The 22,419-nt window shown below is 40.7% G+C and overlaps 1 protein-coding gene across 3 annotated transcripts in view; it reads left to right on the plus strand.

Annotated features, from left to right (window-relative positions):
• LOC141770560 (unconventional myosin-Ic-like) overlaps positions 1 to 22,419 on the plus strand; it is a 77,583-nt gene that overhangs the window by 15,455 nt on the left and 39,709 nt on the right. Inside the window, exon 1 of one of the 3 annotated variants that reach the window (XM_074640221.1) lies at positions 20,186 to 20,391. The exons of the other annotated variants lie outside the window; for them this stretch is intronic. Within the exon in view, the coding sequence (XP_074496322.1) occupies positions 20,374 to 20,391 (18 nt within the window). The 5' untranslated portion in view covers positions 20,186 to 20,373. Of the gene's footprint in view, positions 1 to 20,185; positions 20,392 to 22,419 lie in introns of those variants that run through there. 3 annotated transcript variants of the gene reach the window in all.

The following is a 22,419-nucleotide window of genomic DNA, read 5'->3' on the forward strand; positions in this document are numbered from 1 at the left end:
GGATCACGGTTGTTATGGTTAGTTAAGCCAGATAACGAGAAGATATCCTGGGTATGTTGAACTCGCTTCATAGTACAGGCCTCTGTAAATGTACCTTTAGTGAGCAAAACATTAGGACCACCTTCAGTTACAGAGTTATACTTGTTTGTGACTTGTCTGAGTTCACCTGTTTAGCGTCTTGTATGTTTTCTACACACAGTGTGTGTGCGATCATCCATCCTCCCTCTCCAGTAATCATGACAAACAGACCTGAGCCCTCTGAATCCTGTACTACATGATGACAGTAATTACGTCAGCTCCTCTCCTGTGTACCTGTGATTTTCACACTGCTTCCTAACTATACCGTCAGTGTCGAGACACACCCTTGGTCCACTCTGTTTGCTGTGATATGACACCCAAAGGCAAATCTCAGTGTTTGTTGAAACAAGGGCTCATATGGTGTGTACCGTGTTTGTGTGTGTTTGTGTTGGATTGATGGGAGACTCTGGAGCACATTGGAACATTTTAAAGCAACTCCTACTGAAGCAGAATTCAACAGACGGAAATAATCACCAAATAAATTCCTCTCCTAACCACCCCGTACCCAACCCCTTTTAAACTAAGATAAACTCTAGCTTTACTATTTTTAGCCAGCCCCATATCTCTCGTTCATGTTAGATGTGCTCAAATTGAAAGAGTGGGAAGGAGGTGGAGAGAATGAGGAATCATCTTGTGACTGGAAATGACATGGGAAAGGTAAAGTTGGACTATGATGAATAGCATAAAATGAGCTTGATGGCTTGATTTGAGCATTCAAACGCAATTTACTTTGCCATGTGGGTGACTAATAGCTGCCTTATCAGGAAAGTGCAGAGACGTTTCTACGTATTTAGATAAACATTCTCTCCACAAAGTGGTAGCAAGATTAATTTGCACATCTTTGCGAAATAGGCAGTGCTAGAGGCTTGGTGAGTTAGAGGCTACTCGCAGGGCTAGTTGGTAAACTACTGTAGCTGGCAAGCTAAAGTGAGGAACATGTTAGCACTCGTCTGTGAGAATAGCTCTTGGATCTTCTTTCTATTCCCTCTTTACTGGTCAGTTTACTCCCCCTGGCCTTTTGCTCTTTGTGCATCATTTCACCCAATAAAAAGTGAACGAAGAGCGGAAGAAAGCTCTCAGAGCTAGCCATCTAGCTTGCCAACTGTCATTTTGAAAGCTTGTTAGCTCAGTCGCTAATGGGACATAAATCACACAGTTTATTCAAGAAACATATTTGTACCATCAACTCCGGTCTCATCGCCGTTTAAATTAAAGTGCTTTAATGGAGCAGTTTTTACTATGGTATATGCATTTCAATAAAAAAAAGAGAGAGTGGATACGACCTGCAACCTCACCTATTAAATCCAAAGTGGTAAACACTACACATCCAGTAAAGTATGGAAACACTTTGGGTTTCACACATTGACAGGAAAAGCAGAGCTAGACATGATGGCTAAAGCTGCATGCTAACTCTGTCATGGACAGGAAACATTATCGTATCGCGGTAACGTGCGGTCAAGCCAGCCGTCACTCTCATCTTCGTGGTCAAATCAGCTACAACTGTAGAGCACCCATATACTGACATTTATGTTAAATGCATTCAAACGACCCCGATGGAGCTGATCATGGATGTATAAAGAGAACGGAGCTGACGGGAGAGCTAGAGACGGACTTTGCAAAGTTTGCGAAAGTATAAACGTGTGACTACGTCCGGTTTTCAAAATAAGGTGTTAACAAAGGGAAATGTATATACTAAATACATATATGGAAATAAGATTGATTGGATTATATTCACCAGAAGTATAAAACATCACATGTCCCTTATAAATTAAAAAGAAAATACCAGTAATTTATGAGGGAAATATCTTTATTTTTTGATTTTTTGGTTGCTGGAAAAAATGTAATAAATAATTTCCTGACAATGACTGATAATATTTAATTTGAGGACTCTGACTACATACAAGCTGAAAATCAAACATGTTTACCGTATTAATTTAGAGATTTTCCAAAGTAAAAGTCCCTAGAAGTGTATGATTCAACTTTTTCCCATGGTTAAAAAAGTTAACAAAAAAACGCAATAAATCGTAATATTGAATCGCAATACTTGTAGAATCGTAACACTTTAAAATCGAAATACATACCGAATCGGCACCCAAGTATAGTGATAGTATCATATCGGGAGATAGGCGTATCGTTCCAGCCCTAATAAGCAACGATAGCTTCCACCTAGGGACTCTCTAGCGCTCCATTCCTTCAAAGGTCAGCAGTGTCAAGATGGCTTGCTATAGGTTTAACATTACTATGTATTTTCAAAATGATTCAAACTGTGTTTATTACCAAATCCTCCTGCAGGACAATAGGAGTTCTATGAATGGGCAGTCGTGTAATTTAGCGGAAAGAAACTGTGTATGTGTGTGTGTGTTTGTGTGTGTGTGTGTGTGTGTGCGTGTGTGTGTGTGTGTGTTTTCCATAGCCTTGACTACGGTGACAATACAGCAAACGTCCTTGGTTAAGACTATGAAAGCTTCCTCTCTCACTCAGTACCTTTTGTTAACCTTTAACCAAATCTTTCCACGGACCTTTGATAATGTCAGTACAGTACGAACAGGTGTGGCCTTGGACCCAGACAGAGAGAGAGAGAGAGAGAGAGAGAGAGAGTGAGAAAAGGGAGGAGTGACATGAAGGAAGAGTATGAGGTGGTGGAGTAGGAGGTAGAATGTGGGAAATGGCAGAAAAGAGTGGTGTATAAATATCTTGATCTGTGTTGTGAGGTTGCGAGAAGAAAAAGTAAATGTGTCATGAAAGCATAGCCAGATAGCAGCAGAAAGAAAGGAGAGAAGAAAGCAGCCTGAAGGAGTGCAAACATAGTTGATGAACGAGGTTAAGATGGCTGGTACAAACTGGCCTTTGACTGATAAGGACCTTTCTCTGGGTTGATACACACACCTGAGCAATATTCATTCATTCCTGAGGCCTGTACTACGAAGCGAGTTCAACATACCCAGGGTATGTTCTCGTTACCTGGCTTCACTTAACCAAACAAACGAGATCTCGCTAAACTGTACTACGAAGCTGGTTATCAACTCGGTAGGTCAACCCAGGGTTTTCCAATCTCGTTATGAGCGCGTTCACATGAACAAGGAGGTGTTTGCAGCATCTGACCAATCACAGACATGAACAAGTCTACTGACGGACAGGCTGAGCGGCACATTTTACAAAGGAAGAGTAAACTATATTAGACAAATACGAAGAAATTAAACACTTAATCCAGGCTAAAAGTAACACAGTTGAAGCTGCCAAATGCAGGAAGGACAGCTGGTAAAAGAAAAAACTACGAATGTGTGAATGCGTAAATTAACAGATTTATTAATTTAACGGAATACTCAAAAGTAAAGCATACTTGTCTAAATATAAATAGCGTTTACGAGAATAATAAATGACTGGAATACACTTCTTTTTACCCTACGAATATCACATGGCGTCTATGAGTATTTAAACATCCTTTCAGCTGCTCTGACGGTGTGAAACGGACTCAAGAGGAAGTAAACAAAAATATATATAAAAATATAATTCAAAGCGGTAAACACCCACAACATAAATCCAGCTGTCCTTCCTGTATTTGTCAGTTTAAACTGTGTTGTTTTTAGTCTGGATTATGACTTAAATTTCTTCGTATGTGTGTAATATTATCATACAATCACCGCAAAGAGCTCTGATTGGTCAGTAGGCGGTGTTTTTATACGAGTTGATCTCTTATCTGGAACATAACCTGCTCTGGAGCATGTTAGCCGTTCAGCATCAGTTACCATGGAGATCTACCCCGGTAAGAAGTGAACCAGCTTCGTAGTACCGAAAACCCAGAGTTAACCCTGAAGTTACCTTGATAACCACAAATCCTGCTTCGTAGTACAGGCCTCTGGTCTTTACCTGCTCATTGCTATTGAAGGTGAAGGTGAAAGTATGCTGACATGTATCCCAGCACGGATTTAATGTAAAGCAGGTTAACACCCTGGACTAGTGAGCAATTCATGACAGAGTTGACACAGAGTGTCAAGAACAGATAGTACATGCTACCAAGTGAAATTCTTATCAGACCACTCTCCCTCTCACTTGCAGTTCGTATGGTGCGTTACCCGCCTCTTAAGAGATTAGGTAATGTTCACCTGTTTTGCTAAGTGTCTGATTGACAGCCCTAGAACTAATTAAACATTACCTGATCATGTTAGCATAATCATTGTGGGCATGTTAACATGCTGACGTTAGCATTTAGCTCAAAGCACGACTGTGCCTGAGTACCTAAATAATTGCTTTCTCAGGGAAGCTGCGTTTGCCAGCAGAACTCAACTCAGGGAACGTTGTGATTACATGGTCAGCATGTTAAACCCCTAGGCCACCAGGATTTCACAGTTGTTTTCTAATTGATGTATTTTTATCCTCAACACAGCTGTGAGCCGCATACCTCCTTAACAAACGCAAATAATCAAAGCTCACTATCTGACATACCACAGCAGCCCTGCCCAGTCTAACTATGACAAGTGGTTGGATGGAGGTGTGTGTGTGTGCGTGTGAGAGAGGGACTCTTCTGCAGTTTTAAAGAGAGTTGGAACAACTGTTCTTTTAAATCCATTCCCAGTGGGGTGAAATTGTTGCGGGTGTGGCACTGAACTTCATTGAGGACATTCTTAAAGTCCACCTGAATTTAAATAGCTTTTTTTTTTTGATACATGGAAAGCGTAGTCTTTAGTTTTTAGTAGGGCTGTCAATCAATTCAAATAGTTAATTGCAAATTAATCGCACATTTTTTATGCTCAAATCATAACATGGCAAACTGCAGCCCAACAGGCAACAACAGCTGTCAGTGTGTCAGTGTGCTGACTTGACTGTGACTTGCCCCAAACTGCATGTGATTATCATAAAGTGGGCATGTCTGTAAAGGGGAGACTCGTGGGTACCCATAGAACCCATTTTCATTCACATATCTAGAGGTCAGAGGTCAAGGGACCCCATTGAAAATGGCCATGCCAGTTTTTTCTCGCCAAAATTTAGCGTAAGTTTGGAGCGTTATTTAGCCTCCTTTGTGACAAGCTAGTATGACATGGTTGGTACCAGTGGATTCCTTAGGTTTTATAGTTTCATATGATGCCAGTATCTTCTCTCTAGCTTTAAAACTGAGCCCACTATGACCTAAAAATCACAAGTTACGTCAATGTGTTAAAGAAATGAATGGCGTTAAAACTACTTTGTGTTAATGCGTTATTATGGTGTTAACTTTGACAGCCCTAGTTTTTACAAACCCTAACACTAACAATACTACAGTTGTGTGATATAGTCTGCCTTCATCTCAAGCATATGCTCTCATTGTTTACATTTAGTGGCATCCACACATGGTCCCCCAGCCACCCACACACTGCCTCTCTGTCTCTATGTTTGTCTCTCAGTCTCAGGAGACACTAGTCCTCAGGCCTGGCAGTGTGTAAAATGTCATCATTATCATGGGGATGTCGGTGTGCTGTAAGGGTTGTGTAGCTGTCTGGTCACCGCTCGCTGACTGTAACCAAATGACCTACGACATCCTGAACAACAATAGCGTGTGTGCTGCATGCCCATTATTTCTTGGCTTTGTCCCATGATTTTCACTCGAAGCTGTTTGTGTGTGTGTAGATGAAAATGAGATGTAAAATGAGAGTTGAATTAAAAAAAAAAAGGTTTTGTATGTTTTCAAATGAGTGTAGTGAATGAATGGATGATCCTCTTAGCATAGAGCAATGAGCATGTGTGCCCTGGGAGCAGTTGTTTGTATATTTTCTGTCTCAGCAGCCCAACCCTTGGTAATAAATCTCTAAGGAGATTCCAGAGATTTTGCAGTGAACTGTGTGACCAAATTGCTGAGCTATCCTCTTGTGTCGAGAGATGGTCTGTGTTAAGTTACTTTCTCCAGAGATTCCCTCAGAGTTCAAGCAGTTCACACACAAATTCCCATCCATTTGTCAGGGTTAATATAGGTGGATGCTGACATGTCAACAGCGCTTTAATGAGAAACCGATGGCCTCTGAGGAACCATCTCTCCGAAATGTCACACTTCCTTTCAAATCTTTCTAATTTTTCTATCATTCCATCAAATAGCCCCCCTGGTTGCACCAACAATAAATCCAAAGTCAAGTCAAATTTCATTGAAGTCTATGGGATCTTTGGTTTTCTATCCCCCAAAATGGGGCGTGGCCTTGACTTTTTGTGAAGTACTCGTATGTGCCGGTCTGATGTATGTCAGCCGAGGGGATTGTTACAAATAATCCTGTCTTGTTACATTAAGATGTAAGAAGAAGATGGCTGCTGAATGTTCAAACTATGTAAAAAAAAAAAAAAAAGCAGGGAAAAGATGGACAAGAGGGAGGGAAGAGAAATAGTGTGCACACTCCTCTGAATACTATGTTTATGTCTGTTTGTTCTAATTGTCTGGTTTTGTTTTGTCCCGCGACTCAGCTGTTATGGATGTCTAATCAGCAAAGAGGAAGTGCTTAGAGTAAACAGGAAATGCACTGTTTGGAAATTTAGCAGCTTTGTTCAAGCTGTTATAACGTAGTATTAGCCATACAATAACTGGGGACAGGACACACGTTGATAGGCCCACATTTCTAACAGTCAGTCGACTCTGATGAAATACTTCCTTATTGACTTTGTGCAATCCAAACATTTTTGGCTGCGACTTTGTTCGGTGGTTCAACTAACTGGCGTATACGAGGTAATGCAAAGAAGGACGCAAGACGGAAGAGAAGAGGAACAGGAACAGGAAGAGGTGGGGGAGGAGGAAAATGTTAAATTGCTGGGTAGTATCCCAATTTTTTGTTTGAAGTTGCAGATAGTGTTTTTGTCAGTATTAATAAAAAAACACAATAAAATTGGGTAACGCTTTATAATAAGGTCCTTGTAATAAGCGTTTTTTAATAGGTAATAAGGCCCTTATAAGATGCTTGTTAACATTATTATGTTTTAATAATACCGCATATAACGCACAAACAATGCCTTATGAAGGTTAATAAATCATTTATTATGCACTTATTAACAGTTAACTATGCTTCTCGCAGCTCCCCCATCTGGAATGAGCACTATATGTTGTCAAGGTTGAGCAAATGTGAATAAAAGAATTACATATAATTACAATTTACAATACAATTTGGCAATTTAGTTTCTGCGGTGAAGCACAAAAGCACTGTTTAATTATTATTTTTCTTAACTTTCTATCCTTTTCACAGAAATGGCAGCCACATGTGTCCACAAAGAGAACGTTCTATAAAACATAGCCTCAAACAGGTACAACAGTACAATAAAAAACAGTACAATAGTTTGTACAGTTACAGTATCTTTCAACAGTGAGGTAAATTGTTTATGATAAAGGACAATTTATGTTACAAATATGTTACAATTGCACAATTTTTTGTTGTTGTTGATGCGATTAGTGATGTTTTATGTCACATATTCAGGATGTCTTTTAAATCCGGTAGCTGCAAAAATCATACTTAACTGTTAATAAGTGCATAGTTAACTGCTAATAAATGCATAATAAAGTATGTATTAATCTTAATGAAGCAGCAAAAAAAGCTTAGTAAAGGTTTAACAATGTCATAATAAACAATTATAAGAAACTTGTAAAGATTTTATTAACATAGTAATCAGCATTGGTTTAACAAGCCTGTATCAGTCCCAGAGGCTATTGTGTCATGGGGTTGGGCTGCAGGGTGCAGGCTGGCCGGCATTGTTTTAACCTACAACTAAAGCTCTTCTCCATATAAGGCCTGCTGGGTATAAATAAGACCAAGAGGCCCTCTATCCATAGGGGAGGAGAAGACTGAGGAGAGATGTGGAAGAAAGAGAATAAGAGCGGAAGGAATAAGAGATAAGGAGAGATGGAGTAGGGATAAAAGAAAGGGGTAGAGACAGAGAAGAGGCAGGAAAACGTGATAGAGAGAAGTGGAAAAAGACAAGTAGTGAAGGAGGAGAAAGAGAGACCAGAGAAGTAGCAGGATAGATAAGCGCTGTAGGTAGAAAAGGGTGGGAACGTTGTTAATGTTTTGAGTTCCTTCTCAGCAAGTCACCACCTGCCCTGTTGACTGGAAGGGCCTGTCGACTGTGGGAGAGTTTTCTTTTACCTCCATATCTGTATGAGGGACATTTTGTCAGTTCCCGCTTTCTGCAAGGGGTTAGTTTATGGTTTAGACTTAAAGTTTAAAGTTAAGATTAGAACACAGATTAGGTAGTCAATGGATGTCAGGTCAAGTAATAGATAGCTACTAAATAAATGAGTAAAGAATGGTAAATAAGTGACAGACAGGTAAAACATTAAACATCTTACTATACTTATTTAATAATCTTTCATTTAAAACAGTATAATGCAGCAACCCATGTTGTGAAAAACCTTATCAACTTTATTATTACTGGAAGGCTTGTCTTGCAACTGAGATTTTAGTAGTGTAATATCATTTTGGGCTGAAACTACTCGATTAGTCCATTAATCAAGCAGAAATTGCTGTTTTTAGCTACTTAAAGCTTTTCTCAGTTTTATGTTTTTGTCAATTTTATATATTTTTTTTTTTTGACTGTTGGTCAGACAAAACAAGACATTTGAAGATGTGACATTGGACTCTGAGAAACTGATATTTTTCACTATTTTCTGACATTTTTAGACTAAATGATTAAGTATTTAATTGAGTACTTAATCTGCAGATTAATCGATAATGGAAATAAACGTTAGCTGGAGCCCTGCTATCATTCATTGCAGTGTACTTATTAAGGTTTGGCATGGAGAGCGAGAGACAATGATCTACCAGATATAATGGATCATATTGTATTTAGCCCTGGTCAACTTGACATCTTACCAGTTATGCAATGATCTCTTTAATGACTCAAAATATAGGCCCATTTCAACAGCAGACATTTAGACTTTTCATAGTAATGTAGGTAAAGCACTGGTGTTACTAATAACATTAACGATGGCTCCGTTCTATTCAGTAAGCCATGAAGGCGAGCCAGGATCCACGATATCAGAGACAAAACTGATGCAGCTAAAAGGAATTCAGCCATCATTCATTTGAATATTTACTAAGGCTATCAATCGATTGAAATATTTAATCACGATTAATCGCAAATAAATTTTTTTATCTATTAAAAATGTACCCTAAAGGGAGATTTGTCAAGTATTCAATACTCTTATCAACATGCGAGTGGGCAAATATACTTACTTTATGCAAATGTATGTATATATTTGTTATTGGAAATCAATTAACAACACAAAACAATGACAAATATTGTCCAGAAACCCTCAGAGGTACTGCATTTAAATATTGATATTGATATGAAAAATTGATTGCATAGAATAATATGCTCAAATCATAACATGGCAAACTGCAGCCCAACAGGCAACAACAGCTGTCAGTGTGCTGACTTGACTATGACTTGCCCCAAACTGCATGTGATTATCATAAAGTGGGCATGTCTGTAAAGGGGAGACTCGTGGGTACCCATAGAACCCATTTTCATTCACATATCTTGAGGTCAAGGAACCCCTTTGAAAATGGCCATGCCAGTTTTTCCTCGCCAAAATTTAGCGCAAGTTTGGAGTGTCATTTAGCCTCCGTCGCGACAAGCTAGTAGCTAATAGCTTTAAAACTGAGCCCGCCCTATTATTTACACCTGTGCTTCTCTTACTGTGACATGTCAAAACGTCCTCTGTGACAAGGGTCCATAACACAGCGTAGATTACTTCTGTATATAAAGGCAAACTCACTGCCAAGTGTCAAACTTGTTGACCTCAAACAGTGCCTGTACCACGCTGACATCACCAGCTGTTTAAACCCCCCCCAGGTTTAAAATAGGGTGTTAATTTAGAGCGGTATTTGGCGGTCGGAGCCTTATATCAGAGGTTGTAATCAGTCTGGAGATTCTGTAGGAGAGCCGGTACCAGCTTCCATTCATCCACACAGAAATCTCCTCTGAAAGATTCAACCGCCTACTTAACTCAGCCTAGGATTACGCCTTTATAGAAGACGCTAGACGTTTTAGGAAATGCCTGCACGACCAAAGTGCTGCCACGGTGGAAAAGTGGGTGTGTATGTGTGTGAAGGACAGGGAGTGTCTCCATATTTGGTGTGTGTATGAATTGAAAAAAAAAAGAAAAAAGCACTATAGCCCAGTTTCCCTTATTAACTTAATTTCAAGCCTGCTGCTTTACTCTTCAGTCTCTTGGTCTCACATGTGTTCACAGTGGAAACATCTCACTCTGCTATGGTCTGGTACTCACACAGACACACGTTGTGGTGATTCACTTCACCCAGAGCAGTGAGGGAGGAACACTAAGTAGGTTGCAGAGAGAGAGAGAGAGAAAGGGGAACAGTGTGACTAGCCCCTGGGAACCCCCTTGTGTCAATATAGTGCAGGGCCACCATAAGCTGACAGCCTGTCAGAAAACACACACACAGTCATCCACCCTCATTCAATATCGTAATTCCTCCTTACTGTGACACGTTCACCATCTGTCATCAACTTCCTGTCTCTCATCCTCTTTCTTGATACTTCTTTGTCATCGTAGTTCTCTCTCTCTCTCTCTCTCTCTCTCTCTCTCTCTCTCTCTCTCTCTCTCTCTCTCTCTCTCTCTCTCTCTCTCTCTCTCTCTCCTGCCCTCTAGTCTCTGTTTCCTGACTCTTGTTTGCCGCCCACATGGCTTGCATTCTTTTGCTCTGACATCACAGCCGCCCTGCTCTGCCATTTATTTTTTCTCTTCATTTTTTTTGGTCTGATTCTCTTTGGTCCCTTGCCTCATTTGCAAGGCACCATTCAGGTTCAGTGGTAGGCAGACAGGACTAAAGCAACCGGCGATTGTTGATATGTCTTGCACTAATGTTCGAGTGTAAAAGAGAGAAATGGGAAAGGAGAGTGAGGGGAACAACGTGGGAGAGAGGGAAAGTAAAAAGGTGAAGGCAGGAGATGGTGATGGAATGACAGTCTGGCTAGTGTCAAGATCTTGTTAGCATGAATGTGGTTTGGCTGGTGGGGGGGATACACACAGATTTACAGCGACGTGAGCAGGCGTTTAATAGTTCAAAGGGCCACTTTGAGACGCTCTGTTTTTTCTTTATTCTTTGATTTGTAGCCAGTGGGTTAAGGTTTGATCCATCCCTGGCTTTTCTCTCACAGCATTGACAGTTGTATTCTACAGCAAAGACGGGCCAAAGGTTCATGCAATATTTATAGCTAAAGCTATTGTAATGTCTTGTATTAGTACCAATTACAAGGCTGACTTTGTTATGGTGGAAGAACCTGTGGGGTGTCAGGAAGACAGCCAGGCCTGCTGGAACGTAACGATACACAGAAACAACCAGAGAAAGACATTCAGGGAGGAGATGGCAGAATAAAGTTATAGTGCACTTTTAGCACTGTGTGTAACTTGCGACCTGATGCTTAGAGGGAGTCACAAAACTGACAAACTTGATGCTTTGCAAGTCACTCATCTCACTTTCCACTAGGGCTGGGACAATACATCGATCTCCCGATTCGACACTATCACAATACTTGGGTGCCGATTCGATATGTATTGCGATTCTACAAGTATTGCAATTCAATATTTGGATTTGTGAGGGTGCAGGTCGTATCTACTTGGACCTTACTGTTTAGGTTTTTGATGGATACGGAACGTTACTCTGACTACAACAATAAAAGCGGTAACTTCCTTCTACCTCCACATTGACTCAAATGAAGCAAATATAGGAGCTATTGATTCTGGCATTAAAAAATTGATTTCAAAATTGTAAAAAAAAAAAATTGCGATACATACTGTAGGTGAATCAGTATTTTTCACACCCCTTTTCCACTTTGCTTTTTAAAGCTCCTTTCATTGCATGTGGTTAAGTTTTGGCATCAATGATCTACCAGGGACAGAGTGTTCTTGGTAGATTATTGGACAATATCTCATCACAGCTAAGAAGCCAAAAATAAGCCAAAATTCCCCAAAACTAGGCGTTTCCCTTTAACATAACTTATAACTCAGCTTAGAGGAGCAGACATATTGCTTTTGGTTGAAAGCCAGCTATAGTGTAATTCTGCCCACTGGGACTGAGGTTTTAGATGATATTGTAATAGAGACGGCCGGGTGGAGTCTTCATATGGACTGTACTTTACTGCCAATGTTCTTATAGAGGACATTACTGTCGAGAGGAGTTTTGTTTGATACATTTCAACCCAGAGGACTAAATGTAAACATCATTTTTTAGTTTCCCATCTTGCCTGAACTGCAGATGTGCTAACTTTTACATATTTTGCTATCTGCTCCTTTAGCAGCTCTGCACCAGTATCGTTCCGTACCAGGCTAATCCTCCTGACTCCAAAGGTGAATTTGGTTTATGGTGCTGTATAGCAACAAGGGCTGGTCCCATCTTGCATTGCTGATGTCATAGCCTAGTATATATCAGCATCCTTAACGCCTGGGATTCATCAGTGTGATGAAACCTTTACAGCATCGGCTGAGAATGAACCTGTGCAACCTCACAATGCAGGGTGTGCTCAACATGCTGCAACAGTGCAGCATTGATAGAGATCTGAAAAGCTTATAAGTCCTGTTAGAGCTATGGCTTTTCTCTAGGCTTTCACTCATTTAGGATTGCAAAGGTTGATACAGATTTTTGCTTGAAGCTGCTTCTAGCAGATGCTGTATTTTAGGATATTCAGTGTCCTTAACTTCTATCGTCTTTGTACAAAAACATTTCCACTACCCCAAAACAGACTGTTCTCATACACTGAAAAGTAATGCACTGTAATTTGTATACTGTATGTGCCAGGAAATCAATTAGTATGTAATGCACGCAATCGTGAACCAGGAAGTGTAAAGAGACAAACACTGTGTAGGGAGGAGGTCGGGGTGGATGGGTGGGTAAAATAACACCGGACTTTCACCCGGTGTTCGTACCGCGTGTTTATTTGTCACGCAACTTCTGTTCTAAATTTACGTCACAGTGTGCATTGTTTTCATCCATGTTTACTTGCTTGCCGTCTTCTTCACTGCCTTACTGAGCACATTACTGCTACTAGCTTTTGATCAGCGGAATAGCATGAAATTGACGACAGGAAGCGAGCCACATCGCTCGCGCAGCATTTGTTTCCTTATACAAACAAAACACGCATCCACTCTGCTTAATAAGGTCAGTATCTGTGCCTCTAATGATCGGCCGTATCGGGTCAGTGCATCCCTAATGTCTACTGAAAGACCAATATCTGCCTGGTGGAAGAGCAAACAATGCCATGGCCTAATACTAGTGTAGGAAACTATGGTTTCATGAAGTCAATAAGTGAACGGACATGCCTCTGTTGTATTAATAGATATTAGTACGATATTAGTACGCTGCACATGTTGAAATCCTCTGTATTCAGTCTGTGAGCAGCATTTTCTCATGACACAACTTTATTAAGCAATATGGCGTGCACATGAGTCATTAGTATGATCACAGTTTGACCTAATCGAATTGAACACGTCCAGGATGCTGTGATTAGTGTAGAAGTTAGAAATAGATGTTGTAACATGCTGCATTGTGGGTGCTGCTCCACAGAGCAATCTGCCATGTATGGCTGCAGTAGTCTTAGGTTTACACGGAACAGCTTAACTTAGCTATGTTCCACGCACAGATGAAACGTTATCTCACCTGTTTTATCAAGCGAAAGAACGAGCGAAACCCGTTGCTTGTGTGAGTACATCCCAGTCAGAAAACACACAGGCGTTCAAGAGTTTTACAACAAACATATGATGTTTGTCAATTGAAAACATTATTTTGCAAGTCAAGAAAGTCTGAGTTTGTTGTAAAACTGTTGAAGTATCAGACTGTGAAAATACGTAATTAGAAAGACTAAACACCCAAAAGTCGTGTCAGCGACGTCTCTCACTGAAGCTACGATGCCTGTGTGTTTCCTACTGGGATGAACTCACACCAGTAAAGGGTCTCGCTGGTTCTTCCCAGCTGATAAAAAGACCAGGAGTCGCTGGATAAAACACATCAGGTTAGATAGCGTTCCATTTGTGCGTGGAACATAGCTGAGTTAGCTAGCTAGCTAGCGTCGGTGACGTATATTGTGCGAGACGAGAGATGTAGTTCACTGAGCGGTTTCACACAAAGCTGAATAACACTACGACAAACTGCGACTTTATTGACTTGCAAAATTATGTTTTAAATTGACAAACATCATATATGTGTGATTCACGGCGCAATTCAAACAGGATCATACAATTATTTGTCTCTCGCCGTTGACTACCATTCATATTTTTTTCTGAAATAAGGTCCCATGGGGGTCCACCGGAAGGGGAGGGACTTTGCCTTTCTATGGCTAAAACTACAAGAGAGAGAAGACAGTATTGCAGATGATCTTTCTACAGGCCAAGGCATTGCAGTTTGGTATTATAGCTTCTAATAAATATGGCACATTAGTGTGACATGATGTCACATGACGACACGTTCCCATGCCTTATTTTCTGGACCGCAATGGAGGGAGAGTGGAAAATTGCTATATATATATCCAAGATAACTCTGAACAAACTTTGCTGGAGAGGAAGTGAGAGAGGAAAGAAGTATTTAAGGGGAGGGGAAACACACATGGAGAGAGAGAGAGAGAGAGAGAGAGAGAGAGAGAGAGACCCATTTCTGATTTCCCACGGAGTCAAGGTCACATGCATTTCCCTGAAAGTGGTCAGTGGGATTTAACCTTTTTTTTTTTTCTTCCCTCAAATCTAAACAACATGATGTTTAATTTGGTGTTTTTCCCCAAAGTGGTCTGTGTGTGTACATCAACACAGGCTGGTCTTTAAATAGGATTCTGGCTTCTTTTAATGACCTAACACACTCATAAACACCCACGTAGATTATTAGGTAAACCCTACAATCATTATCCCTTCAGGGACCTCATACCTGGACAATATATTAACCACAGTCCTCCTACTAAATGAAAAACAACATTCGATGCACCTGCTTTGGCACCGCTGGCCAAAAAGGTTGCATCAGAGCCTGTAGTTGTAAAACTCCTCCGCTTGCCAAATGGCACATATAAAACAATGTTTGTATTGTTCCCATGGCTTTATGCCCCTCTTAGTGCTTTTCATGTCATATCATTTATAGTCTCAGAGCTATAAAAGACAGATTGAATATGCTGTATTGTGGCCTCATTGTGTGTGTGTAGGCAGGAGGGGCTGTCAGGCAGTGTGTGGGTGGGTGGAGAGGACAAATGCAAATCTGATACCATTAGGCTGCATAATAATTTGTTATTCTGTGTAATACATATGTTTGTCTCATTGTTTGGGTGTTTATTAATCCGGTTTCAATCTATAATTTCCACTGACTTAAACTTAGTGAGAGTTGGGGATAAGAAAAAGTGGATAAGAAAGGGTTAAAGTTTGACAGCTGAGCGAGATACGGGTGGTCAGATACAGCCCCGCCTTCCTCCAACTCGGCACAAATATGCTACCTCAGCATGAGCCTGCAGAAACACACACACACACAAACACACTCAGACACACACACCTTTACAGTCTGCACACTTCCCAAAAGTCAGTTTTAGCCGGAGATATTAGCACAGATGAATAAACGGATGAATCTAGTTGATATGTTGGGTGTCCAACAACTGCAGCCCTCTATCTTCTCATGTATCTTTGCCTGCTTCCCTCTGTCTGTCCAGTGTATTATCACACAGCGGTGAGAGAGACACACACACACAGAAAGGGAGAGAGCGTCTGGAAAACATTACTCAGATTCCTGCAGCAGGGGCTCTGATTATACTGGCAATGAAGAGAGAGAGAAAGAAAGGAGTTGAGAGGGGGTTGGGGGAGAGGGGGGCATCAAACGAGATGTTTAATCTCTGACACAGACACTGCTAAGTCCTGTACAAAGTGTGTGTCTTTTCTTGGCGTGCAGGGAGATGGAGAGACGGAGAGTTATTTTCAGGCATTTTGATGTCTGCCTCAGCAAAAACCCGATGGCTCGGTATTGAGTTTCATTCAGATGGGGGTGACCAGTAGAGGGCGGTGTGAAAGAGAGAGAGAGAGAGAGAGAGTGTGCGTTTGTTTGCCATCAGTCTTCCTTGTTGTCCAAGGGTGTGTTCTCCTACATTGTCCTTATAGCACTCTTTGATAAGAGACGGAAGTTACACCTCTCTCTCTCTCTGTGAATGAGTGAACACTCTTGATGTTCTTTTAATGATTCTTCATAGCTTAAGGCTGGCTCACACTTAAAGATTTTTCAAACAGATTTTGAAAATGTGAGAGACCCCACACATAACGACATGTTATGATAAATTTAACAGGTTAGTGCCTATATTGTGTGTGGTGAGCAACGATTTGACTAAAACAGCACACCACGCACTAACAGATTCATTCATGAACAACAAGAGTCCCGACTAAAAAAACAGAAATTTTGCAAAATCCTTCGCGATCAAATGTGACTTCAGTGTAAACAAACATGTCGGACGACGAGCAGGAAGAATTAGCAGTGTTAGTTTTTGCACTGCTCTGTACTGAAAATTCACGAAGAATGGATGGATGAAGTCATGGAGACACGTTAAATAAACACTTGTGTTGTTGCCACAAATCAACAAGTTGGTCCTCCATTTCTGAGCTCCATTTTACTACTACTTTATGCTTCACGTTTTGCATTAGCTCATGCAATAGCCAAGGTCGCCATGACGGTGGTGGTTGTCCTTCCGCTTCAGTCAGCTTGGTTTTTAATTGGCTATTGTTCTTTCCCACGTGACTGCGCCGTCGGCTGTCCTCGGGGTTCCCCACACACAACAGGATATCCCATCGTAAATATTGAGCATGTTTAATATTTACGATTTGAGATCGGTGCGGCCAGGATGAACTTCCGAGCAGATTGGGGATGTAAAAAAACACTCTTAACGTACCTCACGCCACATGAATATCTGGAAAAATAATCTTTAGAACCATCAAAAAATTAGGGCTTTGCTGACGATCGTCAGGAGGGGGGGAATCAGGCCCAAAATCAGCTTGATTCTCGTGTAGTGTGTACCTGGCATTAGGTTCATGCTGATGTGAAGACTGTAAGACTAAATGAAAACTGGGTTCTTCTGCTCAATTTACCATTTTATAAAGAACCTTTGTGCTAACTGGTCTTGGTCTGGAGGAGCTACAAGGAAGCATGAATGGAAGCATGAATAGAATGACCTTGACCAAGACTTTACCTGAGCTCTGTGAGCCTCAGAGCAGATGAGGAAGGAGACGGCAGTTCAAATTTCTGAAACAAGAGAAATTAAAGCCATTCTCTGCCTCTATGTTTACCTGCTCTGTCATTCTCTCATTCACTTCTTCTCTCCTTCCTCATTTCCAACTTTCCTCCACTTTTCCCACCAGCTCCCTTTCTATTATTACTCCTGTCATGATAAAAAAACAAAACATACTGGACATACACAGTTCTCTCTTTCAGGTGTGTTTTGGCAGAAGATGAAGTTAAAATTAGGTCTGTCCTTGACCACATAAATTGTTAGTCGACTAACACTCACAAGATTTTGTCAACTAATCAATTACTTGATTTAATCAGAAGATCTGTGAAACTGAGTTTCTCCACAAAGAATCCCACAAAAGCATCACTTCAGATCTTGTTCTTACCAGAGATGTGCTCATAAGTTTATTCGGGACAGTGGTTAACTAGGTAGCTAGCTAGCTATAGCATACTCACTGGGGATTTTGAGGGCTGCAGCGATTTCTGTCCACTTCTTTCTCAACAGTTTTTCATCTTGTAAATTTCCACCAGGAGCAGGATGTGACATCATCTCAAAAGGAATCTAGTTGTAGTCTTGTAAATAGTGACCCTGCACGATCCCCAGTCTTTGCAAAATCTTCTAGTCTGTGACTAAAAAATGGACAGCCTTTAGATGTGAGAAGGTGTCAGACTTCAGTCTTTTAAAAGTCTTTTCAAAGTCTCTAGTGTATGGGAGACATAATGGACTAAAATGGACCTAAACATGGAATATACAGTACCAGCAAGCGCCACGTCTTTGGATTTATGGGCCTATTTTCTTAGATCAGCAGGAAGGAGGGAGTCATCCTAATGAGGCCTATAAAAGCTGGCTTTCCTGCTGCTGCTGCTGCTTTGCTCTTTGAAGCCTCTTCCACATAGACTAGAATGCCCCACTTTGTCCAGCACCAGGAACTCTTGAGATCTCTTTCATGTCTGAAACCTATCGAAGAAATGTCCTTACTAATACTAAACCTGCTACCACAGACCTCCCTTATACTCTTATAATCCCTTGTGTTTTTGCTGTTGTTTGTTGTCAATGTTTGGCATTGCTTTCACACTCCTGACAAATTACACTGTACGTTTTCTTGAAAAAGGGATATAACAGCTTTTTTATGCATCTTGGCACATTAAAGGAATAATCCAACTTTTTTTTTCCAAAGTTAGATGTGAAGATTGACAGATATGAGTAGGGAGGACGGAACCTGCCAAAATCAAAAATGAATGAATGAATAAATAAATGACTTGATAAATAAATAAATATATCATTAAATTTAGCAAAAATAATATTAAAAATAAATGTAGCCATTAATTAATTGATAAAATGTGACATAGATTGATATTTCTGTTTTATTGAGTGACGGCCCCCTCATTTGCATAATGAGGCAGAAGTGCATAAAGAAATGTAAAAAGAAAAGAATACAGAAATAAATACGTTTTGGGAAATAAATAAGGGGTGACACGCAAAGGGAAAATCATGCATAAATAAATAAATACATACATTTAAAAATAAATATAAAATAATTGTAAATTAATTCATAATAAATTCATAATAAATAAAGAAATGTAAAAGAATGAATAAATAAAAAATGCAAAAATGAATAAATACATTTTAAATTAATACAAATAAATAATAAATAAACAGAAGAGTAAATAAATAAGGAAATGAATACAAAGATAAATAAACAAAGTAGCAAATTAAAACAGAAATATCAATTGATGTCACCTTTTATCAATTACTTAATGGCTATATTTTTCATATTATCTTTGCTACATTTATGATATATTTATTTATTTATCAAATCATTTATTTTTTCATTCATTTATTTTTTATTTTGGCAGATTCCGTCCTCCATGTTTGAGAGTGGTATTGATCTTATCATCTAACTTTTGGCAAGTAAGCGAATAACTGTATTTCCAAAAATGTCAAACTATTCCTTTAAGTTTGGGCTGCCCAAGTTCATCCTCACCTCAACAAATAAACTAAGCAGACATTCAGTAAAAGGCTTACAAGCAGGTGATTTCAAACTATCCCTCATTAATGTCCGAGCATTAGTCCAGCAACTGTGATGGAAACTTCCTCTTTGTTCCCAGCAGCACACGCCCATTGCATGTACGCTGTCAGTTGTTATTAGTGTTAACAAGCAGATGCATTAGACTGCTGAGGCCTTTGATCTGCAGCGGCTCAGTGTATACACTGGTCTGGAGTAATTACACTCCCTGTAATGACATTGGACTAATGATGATAAGTCCCTGTGCATGCATGCGAGCATCATTGTATACATCTATGTGTGTGTGAGCTGGCTGCAGTACGCATTAAGAGACGTATTTATGACAGCGGAGCTCTTGGCTGCCTGTCTGGTTTCTGCCTCGGCTTGTAAACGGCAGAGTGGGGAGAGGGGAGGGAAGGAAAAAGGAAACTCTTTTGGCTCATATAGGTGATCATTTATTGGCTCATGCTGCATTTTACTACTTAAGAGTTTCCCTTTTTCACACAGGCACGCTTGGGTGCGCTCACACTCTTTACCCCTTTGGCATCGGGACACATTTCTTCCTTTCCCATCCTTTTTTCTCTCCAGGGGTGGTTAGGGCCAGATGTGCGTGTGTGTGTGTGTGCATGATAAGAGATGTGTTAGCTCCCTTCTCTTAAGAGCAGAGAGAGAGCAAGAATAGAGGAAAAATGAGAGGAACTCTGGTAAGTTTTCTTAGCATAAATGCCTGTTGGATTGAGGAGAGGGCGAAAAAAGCAGAGAGAGAGAGGGAAGGAGGGGGGGTTATGTGTCACCCAACACAGGGACTATTTCCTCTGGAGGGAGGGTGGGAGGGAGGTAGGGAGAAGAAAAGTGGGTGAACGAGTGGCGAGCAAGAGAGACAGAGTGAGGTGTGTGCCTGTGTGAGCAGCAGTAAGGGGAGAAGCTATGGCAGCTGGCTCTCAGGACGAAGGGGAGAGCTTCTAAAAACAAACTCTCGACTAAATAGTGGTCGTGACGCGGCGCTGGAGGCCACATTCTTATAGCTGGACTATCGGCGCGGTCGGTGGGAGCAAAAAAAAACCCCGTCCAAATCACTCGAGAGCAGGTCAGGAGCCATGAAGTACAGACCTTTGGTAAGACCTCTCGTTCATCTTGCAGAAAACATCAGTCAGAATGTGGAGCAAATCAGGGCACCTTTTGATGGTTTAGTGTTAGTCAAGAATTGCTCTACAGGTTTGCACTCTGAAAGGTAAGGAGTTGGGTGGGGTTCACTTTTGGTCAGGCTATTGAAGTGGGGGATGGAGTTTATTGGAGTGATAGAGAAAGTTTTTAGGAGCTTTGTAATGAATACTTACAGTTGCATTCAAATTGTGTGACAACCTTGACAGCATGATCTTGAACCTCAAGGACGCAGGTGAGAGAGAGGCAGGTGAAAGCTAGAGCCGTAACAGCCTGCGTTGTGGCGGGGTTTGTTGCTCACCTGACATTACCTTTCTCATGCTTACCTCAACTGTTTTTAGTCATCACGCTCCTCCTTCATCTCAGCATCCTTCTTCACCCTCACTCTGTATTTGTCATGTTGATGTCAGAGCCATTTGAATTTGAATCTGTTTGATATCCGAGAAGGTGTGTCCTCATCGCTGTGGGTGTGGGTGTGTGTGTGTGGGTGTGTCTGTGTGTGTGTGTGTGTGTTTGCGCCGCCCCAGGGCGAGGCAATCACATGGTGGTGTTGTGTGGCTGGGCAGCATTCTTTGGCATTCACCGGGAGTAACAGTGAAGCATGTTAATCAGAAAAGTGTGTGTTGTATCAGTGATGTATGAGTGTGTGTGTGTGTGTGTGTGACTTAAAACCTTCTTTTTGGTGCTGCACGTATTTTCTCTTACTGATGATAGCGTATGCTGGAACTCCTACAGTTGAACTTGTATAGAAGTATTAACCCTCACATTCTGGCACATGCATCCATGAGGATTTGATCAATTGTTACGAGCCTTCTCTGCTCCTACAACAGTGTGTGTGTGGAGGACTAGGGCTGCCCCCTCTGAGTCGATTTGTCGACTAAACGGACGTTTTGGTCTTGGTAAACTAAGATTTCTTTAGTTGGGTAGTCATTTTTTGTGCTTTTTTTTTCTCCAAGAAACTGTTGAGCACATCTCTGGTAAACACAGGATTTAAAGCAGTGCTTTTGTGTGATCCTTTGTAGAGAAACCCAGTTTTACAGATCTGTCGATTAAATCAACTAATCGATTATTCGTCAAAATCGCGTGAGTGCTAGTTAACTAAGACTTTCTTTGGTTAAGGACAGCTCTATGTAGGACTATCAGATTTGTCAGGATGACACAATGCCCTGAGAGATTCCTGACACAGTTGTCATTGCTGCCTGCAGGGCGTCTGACTTCAGTTCAATAGGTAGTTTATGTAGGGCTCGCCTCGCTCTCCTCAGGCTATCCACCCTAGTCACTTTCTAGGCTACGTCAGGTCTCAGTGGAGATGAAGTTTGACGTGAAGAGCTTCTGAGTGGCTTGGTAAACTATAGCTCATTGTATGTGGAATTCAAACCTGATGACTTGAAAACCTCAAAGCTGTTTGTCCATGGAGTATCGTTGGGGTCGGGTAAGTTAGTGTTGCTAAATACTTCCGTCTGACTGACTAACCGACTCATAAATGTCTCATAAAATTGACAAATGTGTGATTTGAAGGTTCCAATTAAAGGTAGTTGCTCAACTTAAAGTGACCGAGTAAAGGATTCATGTCAGCTTATAGTTGAGTTAATGCTAACTGGAGTTTCAGTGTTAACCAGCCTGCTCTACTACTCGGGCTGCCTGTCCACTATGGATGAATGAAATCTCTCTTATTATTTGTGTGTACCTGTACTAATATGAGAGGTTTTGAATCAGTAGTTTTAGATGTATTTTGTGCTTTTAAAATCAACTTCTTTTTACTTTTGGTGGAGTCGATTTTGACATAGTATAGCAACATTTCACTTCTACACAAGGCTATATTTGTAAAAGTGACAAATATATTTGTTTTATTAATGGTTGTAATAAGTGACAAAAATGTGATACTTATTGGGGGTGGGTGGGTGAATCCCCAGAGGTCCCACGATACAATATTATCACGATTTTAAACATTTTGTGTAGGCCTGTCAATCGATTAAAATATT

Source organism: Sebastes fasciatus, chromosome 7 (assembly GCF_043250625.1).
Source record: "Sebastes fasciatus isolate fSebFas1 chromosome 7, fSebFas1.pri, whole genome shotgun sequence".
Classification (NCBI taxonomy): Eukaryota; Metazoa; Chordata; class Actinopteri; order Perciformes; family Sebastidae; genus Sebastes; species Sebastes fasciatus.